The following is a 12323-nucleotide window of genomic DNA, read 5'->3' on the forward strand; positions in this document are numbered from 1 at the left end:
TTTTTTTTTTTTTTTTTTTTTTTTTTTTTTTGGTATGAATTCAACATCTTGAAAGGTCGTAAGTAAGTGGTTGAGTACAGGAGAAAAATGAAAAAACAAGGCTCTTTTCACTTACCTGTCATAATGAATTATAGTTTAGCTTTTCCATTTCATACAAACTCGAAAGGTTTAAAATAATGGGTAGTTATTGTTCACTCCTTTAAATGCTGAGTATTGGTTTTACTGGAAAATGTGGTAACGGTTTTGCCTTGTGACTTAAGGGTCAAATTCATCAGCACATTCATACATGGCTGGATTCTCTCTAGTGAGTTAAGACCTATGGTGAGAGCACAAGCCAAGCAGGTTGGTTCAGCATCACAGAAATAATGGAATTATTATGTTCCTGAGCATTCAGAATGAGTCGGGTGGCACGCCAGAAGCATACATGTAGCTTGTACTACACCACGTTTTAATTTAGAGGTGTTTGGAAAAGCAATTTCATTGGTTTAGGTTTCTAGAGGTGACTAGTTCAGTCACTGGTGTTGGGACTGTGTGGCAGTACTGTAATTCAGGGTGAATGACAGAAAAAGAGTCTATTAGGAAATCCTGAATCAGCTGTACTTCCAGTACCACCCACTGAGCCATCCCTGTGTTCCCAGACAGGTTAGTTTTATAACCAGAAACTGCCAACTTAATCTCAGTTGCATCAAAAGCAAATATATTCTTTCAAGGCAGCCCAGAATTAATTTTCTATGCAGCTCTGGTTGGAACAAAAGATGAAATTGTGTCAAATTTCCTAAATTGAGTAAAATAATTCTGTAATGAGCACTGTATATGCAAAGCATAACTGGTCTTGTGGTTGTCTGAATGAATGTTGTGCAGTAAGGGCAGGTAAGAGGATGCTGCCAAATATTTTTAAGTTCTGTAACATATTATGAATCCCCCAAAAATTATTAAAGATCATGAAAAAATGCTTACAAAGATAATTATTTGTGAGAATTTAAGCAACCACTTCACAGAAAATATATTGTTTGAAGTTAATTCTGTTAAAACAATCAATAAATGAATGAAATTTTAACACTGCACAACACTGTGTTGTGGAAAAATTTAATATTATCTTAAGAATTATAGCATAACAAGTGTAGTGGAAGTTGGAGTGTTTTGCTGTGTGGTAAATTTGTATATACAGGGGCTAAATATGTGAAATACTAGTGGAGGTGTAGTTAATGACAGTAACTATATCCATCTAATTATAAATTACTTAAAATCCATGGCTAATATTGTGCAGTTCCCTTTCGAACAGAATTCCTAAGTCGGATTTTGATTTTCATGTCTGTTCCTGAAAGTTGGAACTAACATGTACTCTACAAAGAATTTTTGTTGGCAAAAATGCACTTAAAAGACTTCACCTATAAACTTGTGGATTTTAAATGTGTAAGCACTTTGCCATGCTAAAGGTAAAAAAGGCTTATGTTAATCATGTTTCTGCTCAGGAAACAGGTTTATTATTAGTGCATGTTCTTTGACCTCAGGTGGCCTTGTACCTTGGAGACAGAATTTATACAAAACCATAGGTGTAGCAGAAGTGTTTTATATACGTACAAAATATTTACACATGAAGCTTAATACCACTGAAATAAGTAGCAAGATATATGTTTACTGAAGGGTGATTTTTACTCTTTTGTTTTTCCTTCAGTATTGTACTTACCCATTAGGATTGCTGAAAGAATAAACTAATTATACCCTAGTTTATCTGTTTTGTCCTGAGATTCTCACTTAAAAGTTATTGGAATACCTTATAGAATAGTCTGACTTCCACTGCAAAACATTATTTTGCTAGAGGTTTTTGAGGGTTTGGTTTTGTTTCATGATGGGCAGGGCAGACAATATTTCTTGGGCCTTATTCCTGTTTAGGGTGATTCCTTGGCAGTTCTTCCTGTAAGAAGAGTGAGTAAAGAAATCCAAATTTACCATTCTAAGAGATCCTACACTTCACCTTCTTGAGGACAGTAGCAGTCTTGTTCTCTTGTATACAAATTGAACCTTATATAAATGAGATTTGCTTCATCTGGTTTTGAGTGATTTCTACAGTTTTCTGTAATTTAGGCTGAAGTTAATTAACAAAGTATCTGAAGGTTTCTTGAAATTTAACAAAGGAAAGATAGCTCGAGTATTGAAAATGCTGGCATACACTCTTTGGGGTTTGGTTTCTGTAGTATATTTATCAAATACAAACTCCATTTTTCAGACAAACCCAAAGGCCATCCAAGAAAGCAGATATAAGGACTTGGCTGTCCAAAAATTCAGATTAGGGAATTTAAATCTACCAATAATCCTCAGCCTCTGCGAGTTTGGCTGATGTCATCAGCAAGCTTGGCTAAACCATCCACAAAACAGGTGCTGTAAAGCTGTGTTTATTTTTGAATCCTGCCATGCCCTTTGTGGTCAACTGTATGCTGGGACAATCCTGGGAAAGCGAAACACTGAAATTTTGGGTGGCTCTGTGTGAATTGTCTATGGGCAAGGATTTAGGGACTAGGATTAGCGTGCAAATGCAGGCTGCAGGACCAGGTTGGTTGTGTAACGCTGCTGGAGCTTGAGCAATGGATTGAAGCCTGACACTAATTGCTCCAAGTATGTTTGTCTGCATTTTTGAGGGGCTGCATACGTAGTCAGTCTGCAGTCTAGACTGTGATTTGAGATAGGGAAGAGATGATGGCTGGTGGCACTAGGAATTTTAGAGCCAGCTCAATTTCAGACCTCCTGGGGTAGGTTTGAGTCTGGTCCCGTTTTATTCCATGTTTGATTATGTATTTTTGGGCAGAAGCAGTTTCTGGATCTCTGCAAGATGTCAGGGTAGGGTTAGGGTGGGGTTTATGAGAAGGCAGTGAAGGCTGTAGGAGGCAGATGACTGAGGGCCTGGCAGGTTTCAGCAGAGATGAGCAGAAGGCTCGCTCTGTTTGTTTTGGGCGTTAGTTTTCTGTTGTGTACATTTCCTGTGTAGACAAGAGCTAGGGGTTGTTAAAGTGAATGTCATGGAGCAAGTGTGAATATTTCATCCTGCCTAGCCTTCATAGATAAAAGTCTGTCTGTGCTTGCTGGCTTCAAGTCTTTTTTCTGAATATTCAGGTGCCACTAGTTGGTCCATATGACGAAGTTAATGATTTGGGGTGCAGTTTTATGAAAGTTAAGGCTTCCAAACAAGGCTTATTGTTGAAATTTGCCAGCCCCCAAGAAGACAGTCTGAATATGGGAGTGCTTTCTGCTCAGTCCCTTGGCGGAGCAGTTTGTTCTATATATTTTAGCCTGACAAGAAACTGGGATGTGCTGGTGATAGAGCAGCAAGAAAGAGAGGGATTGTTTCCATTTGGCCCTCAGACATCTGCTGAGGGTTGACCTGCTGAGGTGATGTGAATGCCTTGTCTTGACCGACTGCTTTAGCTCCAGGTACACAAGAACATGCGAAGACACGGCATTATTCATCACACTGCATAAACCCCAGCAGTAAATAAAACTATCACCAGAAAAAGAGCCAAACAAGCATTTTGATAGCACTTCTTTTTATTCATGATAATTAATTTGTTTCTTTTGTGTAGATGTCCCTTGTAGCCAAAGAAAGAAGCTTGGTCACGTTGCATGTTCTGTGCAAGGTGTCATTTGGACAGTGATAAAATACCAAAATCCTTACTGAGGTAATCTGTTAGAAATATGAAGAATGCAGTTTCATTATATTAAAAAGTTCATAGTTGTGCTAGTTATCTGTTTTTAGTGGGAGGTAACTAGATAAAGAGGGGTAATCATTGAAAATACCTTTCAGAGATATTTAAGATAACAAAAAAATTGGGGACTTAATTCCACTTTTTCCATAAACCTATACAACAGCTTGGTCTGGTTGCTTTGCCTTTTTCTGCCCTGTTGACTACGTGAAGGAAATTACAGTTGCAGAGCGTGCTGAGCTCTGAGAGATTGCTGCTGGCCCAGAGGCTTCCCCCAACACCCCTAAGGATTATTGTACAGGAGAAGGGTCTAGTTATTTGCTAGAAAGATGACGTATTAGAGAAAAAAAAAAATCCTACAGAAGGAAATTGACTCATCAGCATTTTTCTTTATCTTAATTTTTTCCTTTTTTTTTTTTTTTTTTCTGAATTATCTCTAGACTCTGAGAACCCTTTCTTCATGTCTAGAATTTGGCTCTAACTCAGCCATGGATATCTGTTGCTTCGTTAGTTGTCTTTATCCTCCAGACAAGAATTTCCAGCTGCTTTTTTCTAGCCTGTCTACCTTTCAACAGGTTTCCTTTTTGAAATTGTTCAACCCTTTCCTGATGCCCATCAGCTTATCATAAACTGGGAAGTGGCAGTGCCAAAAGGTGTGTACCCGGCCTTCTATTCAATCTGATTGCCCAGTGCAAAGTCAGTCTAGTGTGAAAGAGAAGAACTGAATTTTTAATCTATAATTGATCAGTTCCATCTGCTGGCAAATGTTATGGAAGAGAGGAGCTTTACGGAGAGGGACCCTTGGTTTGGACTCCTAGGTGCCGTGTAGCTTGAAAAATAGAGTTAAAGCAATAATTTCTTTAAGCACTAGGATGCCCAGAAGCAGAGGTACGTCCCAGAAAGTTAATCACCATTTAATTAATCACATTATAATGTAAGTATTTAGAGAGGCTTATTTTGCAAAAGGCATGTTTATGAAGTAAATCCCATTGGCTGGCTGTTTTCAACAGAGGAAATACTTGAAATGCTGGAGCAAATATACACAAATGCTCTGCTTCAGGTTGTGAGAATGATGTTTTGCCCTACAGCAGCTATTTCTGTCTTAGGAGAGGAATGGCTCTGATTATATGGTAGATTCTTGCCTATTTGTAATTCCTGTTGTCCCAGGACTGTAATTTATGAGGTTGGGTTTCTTAAAATGATTGTACCTGGGTGTTCCCATGAATCACACGTGCATTGTGTGCACTGGAGTCACAGTAGTTTCTTGCCCTTTTAAATCCAAATTTGGTTTGGACCTGTGTGCCTGGACACCACAGCTGAGAGCAAGATGGATTTCGGAGTGCCTGGTTCTTTACCAGTGACAGTACCATCAATGAGGACTGAAGTTGGTTGAGCTACACAAATATGGAAAATGGATAATCCCTGAAACTTTCACATGTACTTTCTTGCTTCCATTAGATACACTGAAATATGGTTTGATTACAAGTATATGTGGAATATATATTGCTAAATAATATGCTTCTCTGGTTCTTTGTCTGTGGGGGTATTGACACAAAAGCACAGAGCACTCTAATTTACAGGAGATATGTCTGATTCAAATGTCTGTATATGTAAAGAGAAAAAAAGGATAAATATTGATAACATACCTTCACTAACTTTGAAAAAATTTTGAAAAATTCTTATAACTGTTGCATCACATAACTGGGACGTTGCTTTCTGAGATTAAAATAGTATCTTTTTTCATTTTCTTTAAATGCATCTTTTCCATTTTGCTGATTTTCACTTTTTTAGTTTCATCTCGTAAACTCACATGCTTCTGTGGTAGTACATAAAATTCCCTATCCCCAGACACCACAGTAGCAGATAAATTGAATTTGCTGGTTGGTTTTACCCTTCATTCCACTCTTCATCTCAGTGAAGCGAGTATGTTGGTCTTTTATCATCATTAGTTTTGCCATCTGGCTTTTTCTCTAGGGGCTGAGGGAACTACTTGGGGTCACCTGCCTATGTTAGGAGGAGGTCAGAGACTTCTGTTGCCTGGAGCTGCAAAGATTATTCTCTGGGGCTATATGTGATAGAGTGAAAGCATCAGGCTCTGTATGTCTTTTTCCCTCCTCATGCTGGTGTAAAAGTTAATTTTAATGGCAGTAGTCGTGTTGATTTCAAGTAGTTTTTCTTTGAAATGATGCTTTTCCTTTAAATACTTCTCATGTATTTTTTTAGTTGTATGTGTTCATATAATATATTTTAAAAAGTGTTGCTGGACACCTTTTTGTCAGTATGGTTATAGACTGAGCAATATGTAGATTTCTGAATTGACCCTCAACAAAAACTGATGCGATGAAAGATTAAGAAGGAAGAGGAGATATTGTGAAACACCTGTAAGGTGTAATACTGATGATATAGCAGAGTCTGCAGATTTGTATCAACATCTGCTTGATTTGGGGAAAACAGGGGGGAGGACACAAGAAAATGGAACATTTGATATAGGACTTTATTAAGCAGGTGAAAGGTAGGAATTTATTCCTGTCTACTAGTGTGGAAAAGCATCTGAGTTTCAATTTTAAGCAGGTGTCTTAGTTGCTTTGGTGTCTTTGGAAATTACTGGAAAGTGGGTCCTCAAAAGTGAATTTGGATTCTGTATGGGGAGAGAAGTTTAGAAAGTATCTAGCATTGATAATAAAATGCCCTGGTTTAGATATTTTCTTTTCATAAATCTAGTGGAGACATTTCTACTCAAGACCAGTAAGAGACTTTTTTTTTTTAAACGAAAAAAAAAATGTTTGTTTCCCTTTAGTATTTTACTGGTATAAAAATGTATCATGCCAGGAACATTCATATATGTTTTTTTCAGATGACTCTGTGATACACAAGTGGATTGTTTCAAAGAAGAAGTTAGGTAAAATATTAAGGAACAAAGAATATTTTCCGTAGACTTTCAAGCACCTGCATGTAATTCATGTAATAGCAGTGCTTCACAATAGAACTTTATAGCTTTTCATGATTGACTCTAACAGCCTGAATGAGCAGAATGTCGTGATCTACTTGTCTATGTAATCACTCCATTTTTGCGTGGAGCAGAATTTTTTTTTAGAGTTCAAAACTTGTTATTCATGATCTCCCACCCTGATGCCCAGTCGTTTGAAGGCTGGTAAGGAATAAAGCTGTGTGAACGAGACACCATTATTTGTGAAGCGAGAAACATGGTGAAGTAGGCTTTGATTTTTGTCAGTGAATTTTTCTACTTGTCTAAATTTATTGTTGCATCTGATGAAAAGATTGAGAGGATAAGCTAAGGGTGGTTGATTGAGCTGTATCTATAAATTTGACATGACTTTAAGCGTATCTCAGGTGACATTCTGTTTCCCAGCGCCTTTAATTTAATTTGAAAGACTGGTTTTATCTTCCCCAAAGGTTTTATTTTGTATTCCATGGTGATTTCAAAGGTGTAGTTAGAAATGCTGCCACAAAAATACAGGGATGAAAGTGATGCCCTCAATGTTAAAGTAGCAGAATTACAGCCTGAATTACAGGCTGTAATTAACAGAATTAAGATATACTCTTAATTAATTTTTTTCCACAACATTTCCTAATATTTGAATTCACTGACTCTGCCCAGATTTTGGGTCTGACTGTGCTACTTCTTTGTTGGTCAAAATACTTTTTGTTGCTTAATGTGAGTGGTCAGCGTAAGGAACAAGTACAGTCTCTGGTGGCTAGGTGCCTCCAACCTGTGTCTCCTGAACAGATTTAGTGATTTGCTGTCACTGATATTGGTACTGCCTTCTGAAAAACAATGTCAGAAGTCCTTTAGATCCCTTCTGGTTCTATTGTATTAATTTCTAGAAGCCATCATTAAAATATTGGGGGACAATTAATTTATGACCATTTGTATTTGCTTTGTGAAGTCCCCACATAATTAAAAATTGTAGATACACATAAGGGCACATGGTGTGACCTTTGGGGATGGTGCCAGGGCTAAGGTTGGACTCGGATGATCCTTATGGATCCCTTCCAACACAGCATATTCTGTGATTCTGTAAGGGGGGATAAATGCACAGTCTCTGTTGCTGTACTCAGATTTGTCTAGAGGTAAATACTCTGATTGGTTTCTCATAACAAGGTTTCTTAAAACCTGTAAAAGGAAACACCTCTTTCTGAAGTGTTTTTCATTTGCCAAATGTCTTCTGGTCGGTTCAGAGTTAAGTGTTTTGAGAATTTCAGTAATTCCAAACATTCTCCCTCATTTTCTTTGCTGTAATTAACTGTTAGCCTTTTACTCTGTATCATTCATAAAGAATAATATTGCTGCTGCTCTTCAATAACTTTTTTCCTGGAACAGCAATTTTCAGTGGCTTGGCAATGTCAAATAGAATTTCATAGCTCAGATTTGCGAAGAACTCTGTGGATTTTGGTTTGCTTTTTTTTGGCAAACCATAAATATCACAGATACACAACAAATCGGGAAAACATCTAGCAATTACTTTAATGTATTGTTAATGACCTTTTAGTTAGATGGTTTAGCTGGATTTGCTGTTCCGTTTCCATCCTCTTTTGATGACCGAGCCTGTATAATTTATGAGTGAAAAGTCCTGCAGCCCTTGTAATCAGAATAACAAAGTCTTTTGGAGCAACATTGGTGGCAATGGGTGGCACGTTCCTGGCAGGAGGATGCAGAGTGTATTTTACCCTTTCTCTTTGTCTAGGTGATGTGACAGCTAGGGTCCTTTTACTTCAAACTCAATATATATGAAGTGATGGTGTTATCTGAATGTGTCAAATAAACTTATAGTCATTGTTCCTACAGTGTTCTCTCTTCCCTTCCCCATTCTCCTCTCCTGTTGCTGAGATTTGTGTACCCAAGGTTATATATGTGGCTTTTAGAGACAAAAGGTACATGGTGATTTAGAGACAGGACAATGCAAGGATGTTGTTCTGTGTTACACTCTGATGTGTCTCAATCTCTTGGTTTATTTGATAATATTTGGACAGTACCTAAAGATAGGCATATCTGTGAAGGAGTAATCCATAACATTTATGTAGTGTTTTGCATTTTTGGTGATAAAAAGATTGATCTACTTGATACACTAAATAAATGGTAACAGATGTATTCTGTATTGTTATGGAAATATTATAAGTACTGACTGCAGTTTATTTAATTTCTTTTTCAACAGAATGCAGTAAGTATGACTTGTTTGCAGTGCTGATTTTGCTGCATGCCAAATTTTAACTCTCATCCAGAGCTGTGCGAGTTTTGCAATTTGAGTGATAATTGCAGTTGGTGAGAGGGGCAGTTTGATATGGCTGCAAAAGTTTGGTGATCAGCTATGATTTTGCTTTCATCTAAAACTAAAATGACAAAAGTAATCCATGCTACCTCAATATTATCTAATCTGCTTGTGTGTTCTTAATCTCATTTAGCAACCAGATCCATAATTTAAACATTTAAATGATTGCAGTTGCCTTCAGTCATAAAAATTCTATCATCAGAAGTTGAGCTTCACAGGTATTGTACAGCAGATTATTTGGTAGTGTAAAAAGGCATAATGTTTTATTCTGCAATTCTTCAGTCTTCCTAAATAACGAGAGTGTTCTTGATGACTAGTTATTAAGAAAAGAAAAAAAAAATAGGGCAGGAAGGAGGTAACCCCAAAACCCCAAAGTCAAGAAGACCAGCACCAGATATCCAAAAGTACTCTTGAGTGTAGTTATTTCTGCAGATATATATATGGAATTATTACAATATTAGTTACTGTTTCAAGCACTGTAAAAAACCAGTGAAGGTGCTGATTCCTTTTTTCTTTGAAATAGGCATTTTGACCTTGTCCTCAGAATGAGCACCTGGCCTCCAAACTGCACTCATTTAAGATAATGGCGATAAAGTGGTGAACCACAGCTTTTATGTGGCAGTCCTGGCCCTGGTGAACCTACAGTAAAATTTCAGCTGCCTTGAGCGTGCGAGAGCTTTCCCTGTGGTATTTAGGGCTTGTTGTGGCCATGGTCTCTGTTGCTGACGTGTGTCCCTGTGGAAGCATGCTGCTGTCGTGTCACAGCCCCGCTCCTGCAGCAGCCCTGCCCTGGGATATGGGGTAGGCTGCTGGGGCAGCGGTCTCTGAGCAGCATTCCCGCTGCCCACCCTTTCTCCTGGGGTCTGCTCCAGTCTCTGGTCCCTTCTGCCAAGGGTCACACATCTGCTTGCTTCCCTAACCCAGTTTTATATGCATTAGCCTTTTAGAGGATTTTTGGTTGATGAAGTTCATTTGTTTCCCATAATTTCAGGGAGGCAGGGAGGAGGTGGGTTGACCTTTAGAGCCAATAATCTCTTAACCCAGGCTCAGCTGCAACTGGAATAGCAGTTTGAGCCTCAATCTGTAGTGAAATAGGATACTCTATTGACTACTGAGTGGAAAAGAGCTAATGCTATTATTATAATTTTATTTATCAGACCCCCCAAGGACTACATTTTACATATGGGGACAGATCAGTGCAGGCAAAACTTGTGTTGTTTGTTCCCTGACACCACAGGTGCCCTTAAGACTTATTTCAAGGAATCGATGTGCAGACATCATGAATAAAACCTACAGAGAATTTTGTCCCTCCCAGTGGAGAGAGCTTCAGGGAAGGATTTGGTCTAAAACTTCCAAACTAATCATGATCTCAATCAAATTTTACTCCAACCATCACATCACAAAACTGGAAGGAGTAGCTAATGCAGCAGCTTGTTGACTTGCAGCTGCTGCAGTAACTTACTCCAGCTGAGTTCCAGGGTGTTTACACAACAGCAAACGCAAACATCTTTTATCTGACAGGACAACAGCTTTGAGCAATTCATTATCAACTACTGTAATGAGAAGCTGCAGCAGATCTTCATTGAACTTACCCTCAAAGAAGAGCAGGAGGAGTACATCCGAGAGGTAATACTTGAATGGATCTTCCCTTATCCTCTCCTCTTTCTGTTGTCGCTGTAAAGATAAACAGGCATGCAGGCTGGAACCACCTTTCAAGGAACAGTCACTTTTTGACCACAGGACTGGCATGGAGCGAGTTTGTGTAGGGCTGTGTGGTTAGTTCCATTAAGCAAAAAGTGCTGTTTGGGGCTTTGTTTCACATTACGAGTTCTCCAGGTAAAAACCAGACCCAGCTCTTATTCGTGCATTGGCAACAATGGCTGGCAGTTCTGAGCAAGGGCTAATTAATTTATTAGAAGACTAATATCACTTTGTGGTATTAGTGCCATTACCCTACAGCCTGTGTTTTGGATTACACAGCAGTGTCTGGGATGCACCTCAACAGCAGCCACAGCCAGTCCTCTTCCAAAGGGAATTGGCTGGCTAAAACAATAGCCTGCAACATGAAAGAAACTACAAATAGAGCTCTGGTTCTGGTTTCCCTTCAGTTAAATATTGAAGGGAGTTGTGTGAGCTTTATGTCATTAAAGATGTCCTTTGGAGTCCAAACTCTGGTGTTTGATGTTATTCTGTGAATGAAATTAAGTTGAAGTTTTAATAGGTTTTAGCAGTATATGCAGAGCTCAGACAAAATACCAGCTCACAGCTGTAAAAACTGGCTTACGCTGTCTGTGCTCAAACTGGATGGATACCATTTTGCTGTATAAACATTCTTAAAAATTACATAAAGTTCCTGCCTTATAATCCTGAGGATAAGATGAAATTTCAGCATGACTTTTTAATTTTTGCATTCAGCGGTGAACCATCATTACTGCAATTTGGTTCTTGAATGATATTTCAAATGCTCTGAAAAGCACTAAACTGTAAGAAGTACTGCAGAGTGCAAATTGAGAATGAAATTAGTATTTTCCTTCTTTCAGTCCTTTGCCTTACAAGTGTTACCTCGTGATGCATTGGCATCTCGTCCTGGAAATTTTATCGCTGATATTTGAAAAAAAGGATATTAAGAATATCTGAACAACAGCCAGACTCTGGATTTTTCAAATGGTCTCATCTAAATTTAGCCCTCTTTCTTCCTCCCATTAAAAAAAAAAAAAAAAAAAAGGCCCAACAACTGAGAACTTAGAAATTTTGGTCTCAGATGCTTGCAGTGGAAGAGGCTGATTTCCTTCTGAGCAGTGGGAGCGTGGGCAGTGGTGCTGGGTGGGAGGAGCCTGGCCTGGCGCCAGGGGAGTGCATGGGAAGCTGACACGGGTGGGGGAAAGGAATGGAGAACAAGTTTGGCAGCCGCTCAAGGACAGTCATCTTGCGCAGATAATGTTAGTAGTAGATGATTAGATTTCTTAAAAAAAAAAAAATTGTTGGTAAGCATATAGAATTAAGTTTGAAAGGAGTATCCGTGTTAACAGGAATATAATTTTAATTGCCTAGAGGAAGAGCTCCCTTCATTGTTTTCCTGTTCATATATTGATTTGTTTTTTTTTTTTATAGGGGATTGAATGGACTAATATTGAATATTTCAACAATGCTATAATTTGTGACCTAATAGAAAATGTAAGTTGTATTCAAGAATATCTCTGAAAGTTAATGCATGGGTTTAATTTATCTGTTAAGTCTGCATGTATCCTCACACACTTCAGTTTTATGAAACAAGCCATTCGTTGTATTATTCGTCTTATTTTCTATGGTAAAAGTTTATTTTACTAAAACAGGTGTTCTA

At 38.2% G+C, this 12323-nt stretch overlaps 1 protein-coding gene across 6 annotated transcripts in view; it reads left to right on the forward strand.

The window, feature by feature from the left end:
* Positions 1–12323, forward strand: part of MYO1B (myosin IB) — a 113747-nt gene that overhangs the window by 71625 nt on the left and 29799 nt on the right. For 4 of the 6 annotated variants that reach the window (XM_027883759.1, XM_027883760.1, XM_027883761.1 and 1 more), the window contains exons 13-14: positions 10505–10609; positions 12095–12157. In XM_027883759.1, coding sequence (XP_027739560.1) covers positions 10505–10609; positions 12095–12157 — 168 coding nt within the window. Of the gene's footprint in view, positions 1–3693; positions 3700–10504; positions 10610–12094; positions 12158–12323 lie in introns of all 6 variants that reach the window. The other 2 variants (XM_027883757.1, XM_027883758.1) reach the window with 1 other exon arrangement.

The sequence above is a fragment of the Empidonax traillii genome, unplaced genomic scaffold (assembly GCF_003031625.1).
Source record: "Empidonax traillii isolate 1590-97213 ecotype Southwest subspecies unplaced genomic scaffold, ASM303162v1 scaffold134:size1062425, whole genome shotgun sequence".
Classification (NCBI taxonomy): domain Eukaryota; kingdom Metazoa; phylum Chordata; class Aves; order Passeriformes; family Tyrannidae; genus Empidonax; species Empidonax traillii.